At 46.2% G+C, this 20,624-nt stretch overlaps 1 protein-coding gene across 7 annotated transcripts in view; it reads left to right on the plus strand.

Annotated features, from left to right (window-relative positions):
• The window catches only part of LOC138642804 (chloride channel protein D-like), a 320,123-nt gene that overhangs the window by 282,986 nt on the left and 16,513 nt on the right, over window positions 1-20,624 (plus strand). For all 7 annotated transcript variants that reach the window (XM_069731316.1, XM_069731317.1, XM_069731313.1 and 4 more), the window contains 2 exons: window positions 3,605-3,695; window positions 9,432-9,527. In XM_069731316.1, the coding sequence (XP_069587417.1) occupies window positions 3,605-3,695; window positions 9,432-9,527 (187 nt within the window). The remainder of the gene's footprint in view (window positions 1-3,604; window positions 3,696-9,431; window positions 9,528-20,624) is intronic.

Consider the following 20,624-nt stretch of genomic DNA (forward strand, 5'->3'; position numbering starts at 1 on the left):
TTTGCCAACTCCATCTTGTGTCCTCTCATCTCCTGCATGGTTTTAGCCATTGAAGCAACAACATCAGCTAAAGAGTCAAGCTTTTGTTGAAGAGCCTCATTAGTACTGGGCCCCAAGGGATTAGCAATGGTCCCAGACATAGCTGATGTCACTGGCACTCCCTGTTGTTGAGGTGCCTCTGCCATGGGTTGCGCAGGATCCTGATCCCGAGGTGCCTCTGCCAGCTGGAGACGTATAGCGCTCTCCTTTAATTGGGCAAATGTCAATTCAGGGTTCTTAAAAACAAGCATGCTCACATGCCCCCGGTGAGAAGGGGTGTAGAGTCCCTCAATAAATTGATCTCTTAGCAGTTTATCCGCTCCGGTGTTAAAAATGGGTTCAGCCAGTGTAAGTGATTTAAGGGCTTCCTGCAGGTTTAAGGCAAAGTCTCTCACGCCCTCATTAGCTTTTTGTTTGCAATTAAAGAATCGTATTTTAGCTTTGCTGCTGGCCGTGGTTTCAAATGTAGCTTTTAATCCAGCAAATATGCGTTCAACAGTGCCTTTTAGATCAGCTGCCCATGCTGTGACTTCTCGCTTAGCATGGCCACTTAACTGCATCATCAGGAGACTAACACGCTGAACTTCACCCACGGGGAACATGTCAAAATGGGCCAGCATCTTTTCTCTGAAATTGTCAAGGGTATTAGGCTCACCTTCATACATTGGAAGCCACGGGCCACCCGGGGTATATGGCATCAGCACCGGCATGATGGGCGCCACTCCTTGCACCGCTGCGCTGCTGGACTCTCTATCGACACTCTGTCTTTCAGCTGCATTAGCGTCGCCGGGTGCTGCGACGTCTCCGTGCTGCGACATACTGTGCCCCCTTAGTTAATCCGGACCCTTCCGGTCCTCCGCTTTCGTCGGGATAGTGTAGATTCATTCCGCTGTGCAGCAGGATCGATTTTCCCCTTGCTCTGATGTCAGAGCGCTCAGCTTGGTGCCGCCCACAATGACACGCCCCCTGCTGCTCCCACCCACCGCGCTCTGTAATGGCGGATTCTGAAGTTTTTCAGTTAGACTGGGGCTCAGGTAATGGCGTAGCTCAATTAACAGTCTCGTGCCTAACGGTTATGAAGTGATTACCTCAGGGGATGGCGGCCATCTTTACTCCATTATAACCAATGGGGAAAAGTCACTTTCAATAGTTTTCAATGGGGAATGGATTTTTCTTTAATAAAGTCAATTTTCAAGATTTTTCATCCAAGTTTTCCCAGTTTTGGGCTCCAATCACGGCACACAATACCCGGTATACGGGCTGGCTAGATCCTGTTCGTGACGCCAATTGTGACGCCCAAGAGACCGGGATACCCAGCACCGGACCAATGGGGTCTGTCTCTTGAGGGGGATGTCACGGGTGGCTTGACCCGGTGCTGTGGCCTCAGGCAATGCACAGTGTAAGGGGTATCGTGAGGGGACAGGCACTTACTTGATCAGCAGCAGGTTCTCCCAGCGGTGACGATCCCGATCCTGGATAGATGGCTATTGTCCAAATGAAAGACTGAGGCACTGAAACGTTTAACCAGTTTACTTTAACATAAAAGGATTTACAACCAGTCCTGTCACCGGAGTCTGTATGGGAACTCTGAGTTACTTTGACCCTGCCGGGGTCTTCGCCTCTTATTGTGCGCAATTTCTGTGTGGCCCTGCTGTGTGGCCCTGCTGCTGTATGTGAACTGGCTGCCAGCCCAATCTGTCCCCTCCGGGTCCTGGTTCGACGGGCAACCCGAGTCCTTTTATCGGCTTACCCCCTCCGGGAGTACCGCTGAACTCTGTGTCTGTTGCTGCGTCCGGCCCTAGTGAAGCTGATATCACCTCACGTTTTTCCGGTTGCCGTATTACATATAATGAATACAGCCACGGATCCGGTATCCGTCTTTGCGCCTGTTCTGGGTAGTGATTAATGCTACCCGGTTCTCTCAATGTCCCTTTTCTCTGTCCCTCTTCTCCTCAGGCCGGTGATTTGGGCCTGGAAACCGTCATAGGGCTGTTAGAAATTCAGCTGTATGACCTCTCACTTTCAGCTCCTTAGCCCAACTGCCCAACTGCCAGTTCTTCTCTCAGACCAGAATGGATCAAGGGGAGTCTCTGGAGCTCCCCCTTCTGGCCGGAGGAGGTAGTGCAGTCTTGCTATTTTAGTATTTGTATTCAGTGTCAGTAACTATTATTGTGGCAAATACCTCTAGGGGTGCCACATTATATATATATATATATATATATATATATATATATATATATATATATATATATATATATATATATATATATATATATATATATATATATATATATATATATATATATAGTTCCATAAGTATATATCTATTCTATCCATTCTATTCTAACCTGTCAGTGTGATTTTTCTGTAGTGGCACTTGAATTGCCAGCTTTTCAAAGGAGGTAGTGTTCCACAGGAAGTAGGTTTTTTTTTTCTCTGGGGGCACCCAACTTTATTAACATGCACAAAGAGACCCAGGTTAGCTCCAAAGACACATGAAAAAAGCACCAAAACCGCAACAAAAACGCACTAAAACATGCGTTTTTGCCGCAGCTTCTCTTCTGTCAAGAAATCAGATTTTGCTGCAGAAAAAAAGCTGCAAAAACGCCCAGTGTGAACATACCCTAATCGTTTTTATTCTGAAAGTGGAAATATGCTTTAATAGATGGTAATAAAAAATGTATTTCTTCAGCTAACCCATTTGTATTTGGAGACTGTTCTGAAAAATGTAATATTTTGTGAGAAGGCTTATATACATTTTAAATGCACCAGATTTTGTACTTTTGCATTCTTAGTGTTTTGGCTTTCTTTGGGCAGGATATTGAAATAATTGCTTGATTTTATTTTTCCCGCTCGTTTACAATTGCCTTAATTTTAGTGGAATTACCATAACATACGTTATTCATCAGTTCTTTTCCGCCGGCTGATTCACTTGGGATTTTAGTAGTAAAGTAGAGCAATAAGTGTGCCCCCATTGAAAGCAGGTACAGTATGTTATCACTACATTAAGATTCTACAGAACTCCCACGAACTGTTCAAAGCTCAAGTGAAAGACAGAGAGAAATGTGGGTGATTCTTTTCCTCCAAATGTTTGGGGTTTAGGTAATAATTTAGTTATATCAAACTGTTTGCTTTTGCTGCACATTCGCTTGTTTTCTGAGCAATCATAGGGATCATAATATATGATATGAAAAATATGGTTTACGTTCCATAACAGATGTACATACTGTATATTGATGACATGTGCTAATTAGCCAATAATTAATCTTCATAATTTACAACGATCATGATAAATATCATTTTTATAGAATGTGTGAAACAGGGATTTGTTGATAAAGGGTTAGATGTGCTTTGCTATAATTAGTTCTCTATGACATTTTGATGTTAACCAATGTTAGAAAAAAATTACTTGTCATACTGTGTGGGTCTATTGAAAATAAACACTTTAAGAACTTTGCTTACACTGAGAACAATAGTTAGCTCGACATTATGTGACTATTTAATTGTAATGTCAGAATAGTTCATGTAGTTTCATACATTCCTGTATCTTTTCCTCTTTTCACAGGTTGGAGCTGTACATGCTTCTCTCCAACAGTAAAGTATTCCAAACACCGGAGGATAATAATTCGTGCACAGCTGTACTCAAGTATCAGGAGGTGAATGAGGGAATTCTACCAAGCAAAGAAGCTTAGAAAGTATCTTACTGCTTGCTGACCTGTATATCTGCTACTAAATGGCTATGCTCTTGTAAGATGCAGGTGGATAGGCGACCATGACACTGAGGCAGGATTATAGGTCAACACCGCTTTATTTAGTTGAGATCTGGAAAATTGCAGTAAACATAGGAAATAAGGAAAATAGCAAGTTAAAGTCTATTAAACTGGATGGGTTCTGCATAAGGGCAACAGGCCACAATGGCAATAATAAATCAGACTCTGAATACTTGCGGTCACAGTTGATGGACCCCTCTGGATCTTGCAACTATGGTCTCTGAGGGTGCTCTCTTCTTCTTCTGCTCTGCATCTTGCACATGTGCTTTTTATGTGGCAGGCCCTGGTGCTGGATTCCTACTGTGCTGTACACAGACTCTTTCTGTGCCTGGTCATTCTGCCTGGCTGTTGTTTTCTAGGCGCAGTCACAGTCTGTCTTCAGCTCTCTGACACTGCTGGGGTGGCCTATTGTCTCCACAAGTTGCTGTGAATCCTCTAGCTCCTTTGTTTTTCTCTCTCGGTTCCCCAGGACACACACTTTGACCTGTGCACCTTACAAAACCTTTCCTGACTTAAAACCAGAAGGAACGTTCCTGCCTTCCTTACTGGGTACTATAGTGAGGTTTTGGATCCTTCTACTGGTCACTGCAGGTACATCTTCCTTGCCTGTTCTCCAGTAATCTCTAGATATTGTAGCAATGTTGCACCTTTACCTTATGGTTCACCTTCTTCTCACGATTTTTGGATTGCCATGCCAGCATCTTGTGTTTTCAAGTGGTAGTCCTCAAATCTGGAAGGCAATCTGCCAAAGTTGGAACGATGAGAGTGATGTATCTGGGAAAACTCCTCCGCACTTGGGATTGGTGGTCTCTACTTCCCCTGTTGGAACATCAACCTTCTCTCTTCTTCCCAATGGTTAAGCCCCTGCACCAGCCCAGTGTTTGTCTTCTGGCATCCTCTCTGGTGGAGGTCTGCTTACAAATGTAAAAGGCCATAGCATACTTCTGTGAACCATCGTCAGAGTTCCTAAAGCACCCTTGGGTTTGACCTCGACTACTGGTACTGCTGGATTAGGCTTCCTCACCACTTCATAGGGACTGAACTCCCATCTATGCTGTAACTTCCAGGTTCTTCAAGCTGTCTTGTTGTGCACAATTACACTGTCTCCTACTTGCAGTGGCAGCCTGCAGTTTTCTATTAACTGTTAGTGAGTGTGGACTGAGTCTCTGGGCCACCAAATTATACATTTCCAGTACTTTTCTGCGGTGGCCCTCCATCCTGGTCTGTGGCATCCAATCTCCATCCTCTTCATTGTACTGTAACATCGTGTTGAGAACAAATCTCCCATTTCTTCCAAACATCAATAGAAAGGGCGATTAGCCAGTTGTGGAGTGTACTGTGTTGTTATGTACCCATACGAGTTCAGTAACGTATTCAGGCCATCTCTCTTTTTGTTCTCCTCCAAGAGTTCATAAAAGTTGCAATACAGTCCGATTCAGGCATTCACATGTGCTGTTACCCTAAGGATGGTAGGGAGTGGCCTGTTTCTTGTGGATTCCGTATAACTGGCAAAAATCTTCAATCATCCTACCATCGAAGCAAGTTCCTTGATCTGAATGTAGTTGAGTAGGACATCCATAAGAAAGGATTAAGCTTTTTCCATATGGCTTGCGCCTCAGACTCTGCTGATTAATCTCTCATGGGCACTGCTGCAGCTAACTTAGTGAAGTGATCCACCATGACCAGCAAGTACTTGAGGCCTTGTAAAGACTCTTCAACTATTTGACAATCCATTGATTCTATTTTCAATGGGTATTTTGCACCATCCCCATTGAGGCCTGTTGCTCCCCAGCTTTTCACAGATTACAGCTTTGACAACATATGCAAACTTTCAAATCTGTACTTTGTAGTAAAGGATAGTAGTAAAACTTCTATAGTCATGCAAATTTCTTGGACAAAAATGTCCTTTCTTTCAGTACACCTATTCAGATACTCTTCTCACTTACTGTAACTCTTTGAGAGCATAATCTGTCAGGTGAGCCCTAACTCGGTTGGTAATTTCACTTTCTTATACAGGACTCCTTCATGAAGGGGCAACTGATCTCTCTGTTGAAGCAACTTTTTATCACCTGAGCTCATTTCTTTCTCTAGGACCAGGGTGGTACCCCTCAAAATCCATATTCTTCATATTACACCATTCCTCAGTGGTGCACTCCACTCCTGAGTTAGTTGCTGGCTCTTCCAATTGAATAGGGGCATGGTAAGCTTGGATGGTTACCTTATCTAACAATATGAAGTTAGGGGCTTGAATTTCTTCCAATTCTTCATCTGTGGGGCTGTTGGCAGGCTCAACAGGGTGGCGAGATAGAGCATTGGTATTTCCATCGCTGTGTCCTGGGCTTTACTGAATTTCTCAGTGACTGCCCACACTACTGCCAAGATCTCCAGCTTGAAGGAGCTTTAATTGTCAGGATTTTTCACTCCATCCAGCAGTGTTTTAATGGTATAGGCAATTACATTCTTTGGGTCAGCATGGTACCCAACCTCTTCAGGCTTCCATCAGTATATACAGTAGATCAAATGGCTTATTAATAATAATAATAATAATAATAATAATAATAATAATAATAATAATCTTTATTTATATAGTGCCAACATATTCTGCAGCGCTTTACAGTTTAACAGTTTCAAACACAACAGTCATAACTTTAAGCTTAATGATATCAGCACATGCCTGGATAGAAGCACAGTTCATCAGCCTCTTAAAATCCTGCAAGGCTCTATCCTGTTCCTCTCCTCACACGATTGCTTTCCTTTTGTTAACACCAGGAGCCTCACCATTTAGCCAAGCATATAGAGGATCTGCAATTTTGGCAAAGTCACTAATACATCTTCTATAGTTACCAATAAAACCTAGGAAGCCTTGGACCTCCACCATGGACCACTGCTGCACCACTCATACCTTCAAGTTCATAGACTGAATTTTGCCCACCACATGTCCCAGGTATTCAATATTCTCTCAGAAATAGCAACATTTGCTAGGTTTAAACTTCAACCCATCCTGTTCCAGTCGGGTCAACATCAAATCCAAATTCTCCAAATGTTCAGATAAGGTGGGCGAGAAGATGATATTATTGAGATGATGAAATTAGGAGACAATCAAAATTCAACTTTCCTAAACATAGTTCCATGAGCCTCTGGGAGGTGGCTGGGGCATTGGAAAGTCCAAACAGCATGAAAAGGAATTCAACAGTCCCATTTGTGTGATGAATGCAGTCTTTTCTGGGTTTTTCTCAGATACAACCCTTGCCAATACTCACTTGCAAGATCAAGAGTGGTGAAGAACTTGGTACGGCCTAAAGCTGCTAGAGAACCTTCTAACCTGCTATTTGAGGAAGGTGATAGGCATCTTCAAAAGTACAGGCATTTAGCCTTCAGTAGCCTACGCAAAACTGCAAGAATCCATCTTTCTTCTTCACCAGCATTATGAGTGACGCCCCTGGACTCTTGCTCTGTTGAATAATATGGCCATATAGCATGTGCTTTAGCAAGGGCATGGTTTGTAGGTACAAGGCTGGGTAGTTTGGGCGGTATCAGTGTCCAATACGTCTAGAATCCTCAGTAAAAATCTCACGCTCTAATGTTCCAGACTGACCAAAATCTGTCTCATTCGGTGGGTGGACGTGGAAGGAGCCACATTGTTACACTCTTGTCATCTTCTCTTCACACCAGGACCATTCTTTGGTTTGAGAGATTAAAGATGGCTAACAGTTTTCCTCATGGAGTTTAAAAGCAAAGGAGATAGTTGTGAAGAAAGATAAGCAGGCTCAATAACCATGAAGAACTTTGATGGGATAGTTAAAGGAAATGAAAGTAGGCTTGTTGTGTATCACCTTTTGCTTGGAAATTTACATAAATACATCTAGCTTATTAAATCTCAAATTTCTGCTCCCTTAAAGTGAACCTGTCATATTTTACAATTGTACATGCTGTTCTTTGTATGGGTAGTATATGTAGAGCAGAATTACCTCGATCGGTTGATGAGGAATTTTGGGAAATATATTAAGTATAACTTGTATTTTATTAATTTAAAGGGAACCTGTCATGTAAAAAAATGCTATTAACCTGCAGACATGGAGGTAATCTGAAGGATAACAGTGTTCTGAAGCTACTCGGTGTCTGCACTGAGCCCTACTGCCATGAAGAAATTAACTTTCTACCCCCCCAGCAGCATCAGGCTTTCAGTGATAGGGGTGTGCCAGTGTGGCTCCAGCCATCATTCATGACCTAATAAGCGGCGGCTGTAACTGCGCCCCTGGCACTGACTGATAGCAGGTGCTAATACTAAATGGCTGTCATTCAGTGGGGGAGTCACCATTACAGCAGGCACTCACTACGCAATGAGCTTCCAATGACTGAAAGCTTGAGGCTGTCAGGAGGAATACATTTAATTTCCTTTTGGGCTCTCAGTGTGGGCACTGGGCATTTTCAGAATGCTATTAACCCCATATCTGCAGGTTTATAGTGTTTTTTCTTACAGGACAAGTTCCCTTTAATGTTAAATATGACAGATCTCCTTTATAACGGTATTTTCTTTTCCCCCTGCAGTCACAACAATGGGGAGCTTAGTGTATATGGAGCTATACAAGTACTACTGTGTTGAACTCAATGAGAGCTATAAAAAATCTCTATGCTGTAGCTTCCCCTTTTGGGAAAAGCTATGACTGTGTTGTAAATTAGGCTGGGTTCACATTGCGTTATGGCAGTCCGTTAGACGGACTGCATTACACCACGGCATAACGCAGTCCATTAATGCTGCCATTAAGCCCCAATTATCGGCCGCATCGCCAACGCATGCCATAATCAGCATGCGCTAGCGATGTGCCATCATTCAGTGACCGTGCCTCGGATGCGGGCTGCAGTGTCTGAGGCTCCATCATCGCTAGCACAGATGAATCATCTGCACTAGTGGTATAGCATAACGCGATGGCGTGTATGCTATAGCTTTAATGCAAACCATCAATTCTATGCGTTGAACGAGCTGCTTTAACGCAATGTGAACCTGGCCTTAGGACAGCCAGTTTTTTTCCCTATCTCCTTTACATGGTAGTTGTTTGGAGTGGGTCATACGGAATTGCTGGTACTCCATGTGCTGCTGCATGATGCCTCCACATTGCACTATATTTTGGGAATAGTTATCTGTAATAGAAAAACCTTTGTATTGTCTCCATGTAAAAGGCATATGGAGGTGTAGTTTGGCCTTAACTGTAGTTTTCTATAGAAATATAGACTGGAGTGCCGTATTATTACAGCTTGGAGATTGCATAGAGCATTTACATGGCCATGTGGATGTAGGAGATATAAATGTACTGTACATCTATTTTTCTGTGGCCTATTAAAAGCAAATCCTCCTAGGATGCTGCGCAATACTAAGTTGGATTACAAGGGAAACTAAACAGGGAAAAGGCAGATACTCAGATGGGTTTTTCCTTTGTCAGACCATAAAATGTAATTCTGCAGATGTCTGAGCTCTGAAATGGCACAGTCTATTTCATGCAATACCCAGAAGATCGCAGCGTAAATGGTCATTCATCTTTTGTAGTTAATGCTTTGCTTTGAATGCATTGGCATGAAGATCATTCTTTTCTGTTTCTCAAACATTTCTTATCTGGACTTTTCCAGGTAACGGTGGAAAAGCTGCCTGACGAGGCTTGGATGAACACATTGCTTAACAAATACTCTACAGACCCTCAGTATCAGCAACTCTTCATCAATCTGGTAAGGACAGAGCCAAATACAAAAACAAACATTTCCTCTGTGAACAATGTGTTTGTTAGATTGAAATCATTTGTTTATGATGAGTGTGTCAGCCGCGCTGATTTACATAAACATCGCCAATCCTGAGACTTTACATTTTCAACAAAAGTAGCCGAGTACAAACAGCATTCCTGGGTTTTAATTCATGCTGTATAAACATAACAGATGCTGATAAAACGAGCCAGCGAGAAAATACAAGAAAGAAGGTTAGGAGAGGTCCATGTCTATTAAATGCATTCCAGATTGACATTAGTGATACAATCATATATAATTTACATGTCATTTCTGTCTGTTTTGGAAAGTATGCAATGTGCGGTCCTTTTTTTTTCTTTTTGGCAAGTGGATGCTTTGTGATGACCTATTGAATTTTATCAATATCCAATACAGTATAGGTTAAAAATGTCTTGTCTATAACATTGCAATGTGCCTAATGCATCATAATTTAGCTACCTTTATCTGTATAACTCATAACAAGTAGTACCGAGTATCGCAAGGTGCTCAAATTCTTGGGTCCCCATAAGAACCTCATTTGAATAATTTAAGCTGCGTACCATACTGAAACGGGGTGTTCCCCTGGTGGGAGCACAGGGACTCCTCTGTCATCCGAACGCTTTGTAAGCTATAGAAATTCGGGGACACAGAAGGTTAGAGAGGGAGAGTCCATGCTCCAGAAAAAGGCTCATGTTTCACATTTACTTCCATTATGCTCGCTATTCGAGTTGAGTACATCCCAGCATCCGACATGCTCGGTTCCAGTATCGAGCACTCGAACATTTCAGCACTCGATCAATACTAGTCTCAAGAAGTCTGATAATTCAGTTCAGTACTACATTATGAATGATGTTATGACCATATACTTTGATTTTAGAATGTAATCAGTTGTGTTGAGCAGAAGTCTGGTGGATACACAGCTGATAGTCCTACTGGATAGATTGTTAGCTGCTTTTTTCTTGCCATTATACAAATTCTAAGTAAAAGAAAAACTAGTGGCCATCATTACTTTAAGAAATGAAGGTCAGTCTGTCTGAAAAATTGGGAAAACTTTGAAAGTGTCCTCAAGTGCAGTTGCAAAAACCATCAAGCGCTACAAAGAAACTGGCTCACATGAGGACAGCCCCAGGAAAGGAAGACCAAGAGTCACCTCTGCTTCTGAGGATAAGTTTATCCGAGTCACCAGCCTCAGAAATCGCAGGTTAGCAGCAGCTCAGATTAGAGATCAGGTCAATGCCACACAGAGTTCTCACATCAGACACATCTCTACAAAAACTGTTAAGAGGAGACTTTGTGCAGCATGCCTTCATGGTAAAATAGCTGCTAGGAAACCACTGCTAAGGACAGGCAACAAGCAGAAGAGACTTGTTTGGGCTAAAGAACACAAGGAATGGACATTAGACCAGTGAAATCTGTGCTTTGGTCTGATGAGTCCAAATTTGAGATTTTTGGTTCCAACCACCGTGTTTTTGTGCGACGCAGAAAAGGTGAACGGATGGACTCTACATGCTTGGTTCCCACCATGAAGCATGGAGGAGGAGGTGTGATGGTGTGAGGGTGCTTTGCTGGTGACACTGTTGGGGATTTATTCAAAATTGAAGGCATACTGAACCAGCATGCTATCACAGCATCTTTCAGCTGCATGCTATTCCATCCGGTTTGCGTTTAGTTGGACTATCATTTATTTTATAACAAGACAATGACCCCAATCACACCTCCAGGCTGTGTAAGTGCTATTTGACCAAGAAGGAGAGTGATGGGGTGATACGCCAGATGACCTGGCCTCCACAGTCACCAGACCTGAAACCAATTGAGATGGTTTGGGGTCAGCTGGACCGCAGAGTGAAGGCAAAAGGGCCAACAAGTGCTAAGCATCTCTGGGAACTCCTTCAAGATTGTTGGAAGACCATTTCCGGTGACTACCTCTTGAAGCTCATCAAGAGAATGCCAAGAGTGTGCAAAGCAGTCATCAAAGCAAAAGGTAGCTACTTTGAAGAACCTAGAATATAAGACATAATTTCAGTTGTTTCACACTTTTTTGTTAGGTATATAATTCCACATTTGTTAATTCATAGTTTTGATGCCTTCAGTGTGAATTTACAATTTTCATAGTCATGAAAATACAGAAAAATCTTTAAATGAGAAGGTGTGTCCAAACTTTTGGTCTGTACTGTATATATAGCGCCAACATATTCCGCAGTGCTTTACAGTTAAACAGTTTCAAACACAACAATCTTTAAAGCAAGATAAAACAACCCTGCTCGTGAGAGCTTACAATCTACAATGAGGTGGGGGAGATACAAAGTACAGGTGTGTATTTACAATGATGTATTTACAGTGAAGGTCCAGCCATCTTCAGGGGGTGGGGGATAGGTGGAGATAGTGAATGAGCTACGCACTTACACTTGCACATAAAATGACTTTGATTAGGGAACAAATGTGTTTTGAGGGAGTACCTAAAACTGTGCAAGTTGTGGCTGGTCCTAATTTCTCGGGGTAGAGCATTCCAGAGGATTAGCACAGCGCTGGAGAAGTCTTGGAGTCGGGAGTGGGAGGTATAGATTAGTGCAGAGGTTAGTCGAAAGTCGTTTGCAAAGCGCAGTGGTCAGTTAGGCCGATAGACAGAAATGAGGGAGGAGATGCAATTGGGTGCCGCACTGTGGAGAGCTTTGTGGGTGAGAACAAGTACTTTGAATTGGATCCTATAATGAATGGGCAGCCAGTGTAATGACTGGCGAAGAGTGGATGTGTTCAAGTAACGATTAGCCAGGTGGATGACCCTGGCTGCTGCATTAAGGATGGACTGAAGAGGGGAAAGTCGAGTAAGGGGGAGGCCAATTAATAGAGCATTACAGTAGTCCAGGCAGGAGTGGATCAGGGCGACAGTAAGGGTTTTGTTATTTCCATGGTGAGAAAAGGGTGGATTTTAGAGATGTTCTTTAGGTGTAAGCAGCAAGAGTGGGTAAGAGATTGTATATGGGAGGTGAAGGAGAGGTTGGTGTCAAACATAACACCCAGACAACGTGCCTGCTGCCGGGGCGTTATTATGGTGCCACGAACGGAGAGGGAAATGTCAGATTTAGGGAGGTTAGTAGATGGCGGGAGTAGAAGAAGTTGGGTTTTGGAAAGGTTGCGTTTAAGATAGAGAGTGGACATGATGTTGGAGACTGCGGACAGACAGTCACTGGGCGTGTAGAGGGAGAAGAGAAGGGGGCCAAGGACTGAGCCCTGAGGTATCCCCACAGTGAGAGGAAGAGGTGATGAACTGGAGCCAGTGAACAGAACACTGAAGGAAGAGAACCAGGAGAGAGCAGTGTCTTTAATGCCTAGTGAATGGAGCCTAGAGAGTAGGAGAGGGTGGTCAAAAGTGTCGAAATCTGCAGAAAAGTTGAGAAGAATGAGCAGAGAGTGGTCACCGTTACATTTTTCTGTCAGAAGGTTGTTGGTCACTTTAATGAGTGCAGTTTCTGTCAAATGTAGGGGGCGGAAACCGGACTGTGAAGGGTCTAGGAGGGAATGAGTGGAGAGGACACGGGTAAGATGGGAGTAGATCAGGTACTCCAAGAGTTTAGAGATGAAGGGGAGATTGGAGACTGGTCTGTAGTTGTTTGTGCAGGATGAGTCGAGGGCGGGTTTCTTTAGTAATGGAGTAATGATAGAGTGTTTGAAGGAGGAGGGGAAAATGCCAAAGGAGAGGGAGAGATTAAAGATTGTAGTTAGGTGAGTTGTGAGGACTTGAGAGAGAGACTAATTAACCCCTTCCCGACCCATGACGCCACGTAGGCGTCATGAAAATCGGTGCCAATCCGACCCATGACGCCTATGTGGCGTCATGGAGAGATCGCGTCCCTGCAGGCCGGGTGAAAGGGTTAACTCCCATTTCACCCGATCTGCAGGGACAGGGGGAGTGGTAGTTTAGCCCAGGGGGGGTGGCTTCACCCCCTCGTGGCTACGATCGCTCTGATTGGCTGTTGAAAGTGAAACTGCCAATCAGAGCGATTTGTAATATTTCACCTATTATAACGGGTGAATTATTACAATCCAGCCATGGCCGATGCTGCAATATCATCGGCCATGGCTGGGAGTACTAATGTGCCCCCACCCCACCCCACCGATCGCCCCCCTAGCCCCCCGATCTGTCCGGTACACTGCTCCGGCTCCCCTCTGTCCTGTGCTCCGCTCCCCCCGTGCTCTTGTCCGCTCACCCCCGTGCTCCAATCACCCCCCGTGCTCCGATCACCCCCCCTGCACTCCGATCCACCCCCTCCGTGCTCCGTTCCACCCCCGTGCTCCGTTCCACCCCCCCCGTACTCCGTTCTACCCCCCCGTGCTCCATTCCACCCCTCCCGCGCTCCGATTCACCCCCCCCATGCTCAGATCCCCCCCTCCGTGCTCCCCCCCACCCTATCATACTTACCGATCCTGCCGGGGTCCGTCCGTCTTCTCCCCGGGCGCCGCCATCTTCCAAAATGGCGGGCGCATGCGCAGTGCGCCCGCCGAATCTGCCGGCCGGCAGATTCGTTCCAAAGTGCATTTTGATCACTGAGATATAATCTATCTCAGTGATCAAAATAAAAAAAATAATAAATGACCCCCCCCCCCTTTGTCACCCCCATTAGGTAGGGAGGGACAATAAAAAAAATAAACAATTTTTTTTTCCACTAATGTTAGAATAGGGTTAGGGGTAGGGTTAGGGTTAGGGTTAGGGGTAGGGTTAGGGTTAGGGGTAGGGTTAGGGTTAGGGGTAGGGTTAGGAGTAGGGTTAGGGCAGGGGTGGATTAAGGATAGCCAGGGCCCCGGGCTGTTCACACACTGTGGGCCCCCCCGGTCATGTGACGGGGGTCATGTGACGGGGGTCACGATATACCCGAACCAGATTATTCCAGAAAAAGGGCCGGGCCCTACTCTACTGTAACCTAGGAAATATTTGTTAAAATCTGCAATACAATTTAGGTATATCTTGACCAATAATATTACATACAAGGAACAAATACCACCGCACCATGACCAGACCACAAATTACAACCACAGTGATCGAATAATATCACATACAAGGAACAAATACCACCGCACCATGACCAGACCACAAATTACAACCACAGTGATCGAATAATAGCACATACAAGGGACAAATACCACCGCACCATTTCCAGACCACATATTACCATACCTCCCAACTTTTGAAGTTGGGAAAGAGGGACAAAGTTTGCGCGTTGTGCGCAGCAGCAAATTTTAGGACACACCTCTGACCACACCCATTCACTAGTCACACCCCTATCCATGTCTCAACCACACCCATTTAGCACTGCTGATCACACTGTTCATAAAGAATAATTATAAAATAAAATATGGCCACACAGTGCTCAATACTGTATAATGGCCACACAGTGCTCCATACTGTATAACGACCCCACATGACCACATGATGCTCAATACTGTATAATGGCCACACATGATGTTCAATACTGTATAATGACCCCACATGATGCTCAATACTGTATAATGGCCACACATGATGCTCCATACTGTATTATGGCCACACATGATGCTCCATACTGTATAATGGCCCCACATGATGCTCAATACTGTATAATGACCCCACGTGATGCTCAATACTGTACAAGTGCCCCACATGATGCTCAATACTGTATAATGACCCCACATGATGCTCAATACTGTATAATGGCCCCACATGATGCTCAATACTGTATAATGACCCCACATGATGCTCTATACTGTATAATGGCCACACATGATGCTCCATACTTTATAATGACCGCACATGAGGCTCCATACTGTATAATGGCCACACATGATGCTCCATACTGTATAATGGCCACATATGATGCTCCATACTGTATAATGGCCACATATGATTCTCCATACTGTATAATGGCCACACATGATGCTCCATACTGTATAATAGCCGCACATGATGCTCCATACTGTATAATGACCGCACATGATGCTCCATACTGTATAATGCAAGCAATTATATGTTAGAGTGGGCACCATCTAGTATATCAATACGGGATCACCCTTTGCATATAACCATAGACCATCCAACAAAAAAAGAGACAAGTATGCAAAGAAATGGGATCACCAGTACACTGTAAGTAAGCAAAAAATGATACAATTTTTATTAATTGAGAACAACACACAAAACAACAATAAAAACACTTAAAAAGCCTCCACCACATAGGTAGAGGTGGCGGGTCCACAATATGGCTCTATACAACCATTTCCATATCACAAGAACCCTACTGACAGGTCACACAAGATAGATATTGCACATAAACCTTAATAACAATAATTTCTACATAAGAAAGCACATACATAGTGTACAGTACAAATATAGCAAAATTGAACGCCACAAAGATGTAGGTAAATCCCCCTCGTAAGAGGTCAGGTTATATAACCCTAATGGGTACTATAATGGATAGCACACATAGCACTAAGCAATATGCAGAGGATACCTGGAAGGTGTATGAATGGCACATAAATGTCAAATAAATGTTGTTATAGGCGCCAAAGCTAACCCCACTAGTAACAACAGGTTAGATATAAGCAAATAAAATTGCAAATAAATTGGGGCTTATCCCAATAGTGCCACCATTCTTACCTAACCTACAACCAGCGCGGCCCCCAGCGTCCTAGAGCCCTAGTCTGCTGGACATAGTGTGTGAGAGAAACCCTGTCAGAGTCCTGGACCAGTATGTTCCATACTGTATAATGACCGCACATGATGCTCAATAATACTGTATAATGACCGCACATGATGCTCCATACTGTATAATGACCGCACATGATGCTCAATAATACTGTATAATGGCCACACATGATTCTCCATACTGTATAATGACCGCACATGATGCTCAATAATACTGTATAATGACCGCACATGATGCTCCATACTGTATAATGATCGCACATGATGCTCCATACTGTATAATGGCCACACATGATTCTCCATACTGTATAATGACCGCACATGATGCTCAATAATACTGTATAATGACCGCACATGATGCTCCATACTGTATAATGGCCACACATGATGCTCCTTACTGTATATTGGTCGCACATGATAATGGCCACACATAGCTACTCCTACACACGCGGCTGCGCTCCGTAAACTTTGCATACACGGCTCCGCTCCGTACACACGGCTCCACTCCATACATCTCATACACACACGGCTCCGCTCCGTACACATTCAGCTCCGCTCCATACACCTCATACACGGCTCTGCTCCATACACCTCATACACACACGGCTCTGCTCCATACACCTCATACACACACGGCTCTGCTCCATACACCTCATACACGGCTCCGCTCCATACACCTCATACACACACGGCTCCGCTCCATACACCTCATACACACACGGCTCCGCTCCATACATCTCGGACACACGGCACTACTCCGTACACCTCATACACACACCGCTCCGCTCCATACACATTGCACACACTGCTCCGCATACCTTGCACACACACAGCTCCGCTGCGTACACCTCATACACATACGGCTCCTCTCCATACATCTCGTACACACACGGCACTACTCCGTACACCTCATACACACGTGGCTGTGCTCCGTACACCTCATACACACGCGGCTGTGCTCCGTACACCTCGTACACACACGGCTCCGCTCCGTACACCTCGTACACACGCGGCTGTGCTCCGTACACCTCGTACACATGGCTCCGTACACCTCTTACACACGACTCCGCTCCGTACACCTTGTACACATGCGGCTGTGCTCCGTACACCTCGTACACATGGCTCCGTACACCTCTTACACACGACTCCGCTCCGTACACCTTGTACACATGCGGCTGTGCTCCGTACACCTTGTACACATGGCTCCGTACACCTCTTACACCCGACTCCGCTCCGTACACCTCGTACACACGCGGCTGCGCTCCGTACACCTCGTACACACGCGGCTGTGCTCCGTACACCTCGTACACACGCGGCTGTGCTCCGTACACACGACTCCACTCCGTACACCTTTCACATGCTGCTCCGCTCCGTACACCTCGTACACACGCGGCTGTGCTCCGTACACCTCGTACACACGACTCCACTCCGTACACCTTTCACATGCTGCTCCGCTCCGTACACCTCATACACACGCGGCTGTGCTCCGTACACCTCGTACACACGCGGCAGTGCTCCGTACACCTCGTACACACGGCTCCGCTCCGTACACCTCGTACACACACGGCTGTGCTCCGTACACCTCGTACACATGGCTCCGTACACCTCTTACACACGACTCCGCTCCGTACACCTTGCACACATGCGGCTGTGCTCCGTACACCTCGTACACATGGCTCCGTACACCTCTTACACACGACTCCGCTCCGTACACCTTGTACACATGCGGCTGTGCTCCGTACACCTTGTACACATGGCTCCGTACACCTCTTACACACGACTCCGCTCCGTACACCTCGTACACACGCGGCTGCGCTCCGTACACCTCGTACACACGCGGCTGTGCTCCGTACACCTCGTACACACGCGGATGTGCTCCGTACACATGACTCCACTCCGTACACCTTTCACATGCTGCTCCGCTCCGTACACCTCGTACACACGCGGCTGTGCTCCGTACACCTCGTACACACGCGGATGTGCTCCGTACACATGACTCCACTCCGTACACCTTTCACATGCTGCTCCGCTCCGTACACCTCGTACACACGCGGCTGTGCTCCGTACACCTCGTACACACGACTCCACTCCGTACACCTTTCACATGCTGCTCCGCTCCGTACACCTCATACACACGCGGCTGTGCTCCGTACACCTCGTACACACGCGGCAGTGCTCCGTACACCTCGTACACACGGCTCCGCTCCGTACACCTCGTACACACACGGCTGTGCTCCGTACACCTCGTACACATGGCTCCGTACACCTCTTACACACGACTCCGCTCCGTACACCTTGTACACATGCGGCTGTGCTCCGTACACCTTGTACACATGGCTCCGTACACCTCTTACACACGACTCCGCTCCGTACACCTCGTACACACGCGGCTGTGCTCCGTACACCTCGTACACACGCGGCAGTGCCCCGTACACCTCGTACACACGGCTCCGCTCCGTACACCTCGTACACACGCGGCTGTGCTCCATACACCTCGTACACATGGCTCCGTACACCTCTTACACACGACTCCGCTCCGTACACCTTGTACACATGCGGCTGTGCTCCGTACACCTTGTACACATGGCTCCGTACACCTCTTACACACGCGGCTGTGCTCCGTACACCTCGTACACACGCGGCTGTGCTCCGTACACCTCGTACACACGCGGCTGTGCTCCGTACACCTCGTACACACGCGGCTGTGCTCCGTACACCTCGTACACACGCGGCTGTGCTCCGTACACCTCGTACACACGCGGCTGTGCTCTGTACACCTTGTACACACGACTCCGCTCCGTACACCTCATACACACGCTGCTCTGCTCCGTACACCTCGTACACACGCGGCTGCGCTCCGTACACCTCATGCACACGGCTCCGTACACATCGTACACACACGACTCCGCTCCATAGACCTTTCACACGCTGCTCTGATCCATACACCTCGTACACACACAGCTCTGCTACATCCACCCTGTAAACACCTCCTGACCTCACACATACGCTGCCTTACCCTCCTCCGGCGCCATGGCAACCAGCAAAGTCCTATACACGGAGGTCCTCCTCCCGATCATGTGACCCCTGACTCCTCCCATCCTGTGACCTCATCACAGGTCCTGTGCACAGAGCAGCCATTATGTGGTGTGCTGCTGTGCAGGCCTGGTGCAGGGACTCGAAGCTCTCAGCTGACCGGCTGATACACGCACCTCCCAACCAATGCGGGCCCCCTCTCTCTGCCCACCGGGTCCGGGGGCACACAAATGCCGGCGGGCATTCAGACAATTAGTGGAGGGTCAATCTGTGCGGTAGCCCAGGGCCCCCCCAGACCACTGGGCCCTGGGCTACCGCCCATATTGACCCTCTGATAATCCGCCCCTGGGTTAGGGGTAGGGTTAGGGGTAGGGTTAGGGCTAGGGTTAGGGGTAGGGTTAGGGGTAGGGCTAGGGGTAGGGTTAGGGCTAGGGTTAGGGCTAGGGTTAGGGCTAGGGGTAGGGGTAGGGTTTCGGTATGTGCACACGTATTCTGGTCCTCTGCGGATTTTTCCGCTGCGGATTTGATAAATCCGCAGTACTAAACCGCTGCGGATTTATGGCGGATTTACCGCGTTTTTTCTGCACATTTCACTGCGGTTTTACAACTGCGATTTTCTATTTGAGCAGTTGTAAAACCGCTGCGGAATCCGCAGAAAGAAGTGACATGCTGCGGAATGTAAACCGCTGCGTTTCCGTGCAGTTTTTCCGCAGCGTGTGTACAGCGATTTTTGTTTCCCATAGGTTTACATTGAACTGTAAACTCATGGGAAACTGCTGCGTTTTCCGCAGCGTGTGCACATACCTTTAGAATTAGGCCATGTGCACACGGTGCGGATTTGGCTGCGGATCCGCAGTGGATTGGCCGCTGCGGATTCGCAGCAGTGTTCCATCAGGTGTACAGTACCATGTAAACATATGGAAACCAAATCCGCTGTGCCCATGGTGCGGAAAATACCGCGCGGAAACGCTGCGTTGTATTTTCCGCAGCATGTCAATTCTTTGTGCGGATTCCGCAGCGTTTTACACCTGTTCCTCAATAGGAATCCGCAGGTGAAATCCGCACAAAAAACACTGGAAATCCGTGGAAAATCCGCAGGTAAAACGCAGTGCCTTTTACCCGCGGATTTTTCAAAAATGATGCTGAAAAATCTCACACGAATCCGCAACGTGGGCACATAACCTTAGGGTTAGGGTTGGAATTAGGGTTGTGGTTAGGGTTATGGCTACAGTTGGGATTAGGGTTAGGGGTGTGTTGGGGTTAGGGTTAGGGTTAGGGCTGTGATTAGGGTTATGGCTACAGTTGGGATTAGGGTTAGGGATGTGTTGGGGTTAGGATTAGGGTTAGGGCTGTGATTAGGGTTA

Source organism: Ranitomeya imitator, chromosome 6 (assembly GCF_032444005.1).
Source record: "Ranitomeya imitator isolate aRanImi1 chromosome 6, aRanImi1.pri, whole genome shotgun sequence".
NCBI classification, from domain to species: Eukaryota; Metazoa; Chordata; class Amphibia; order Anura; family Dendrobatidae; genus Ranitomeya; species Ranitomeya imitator.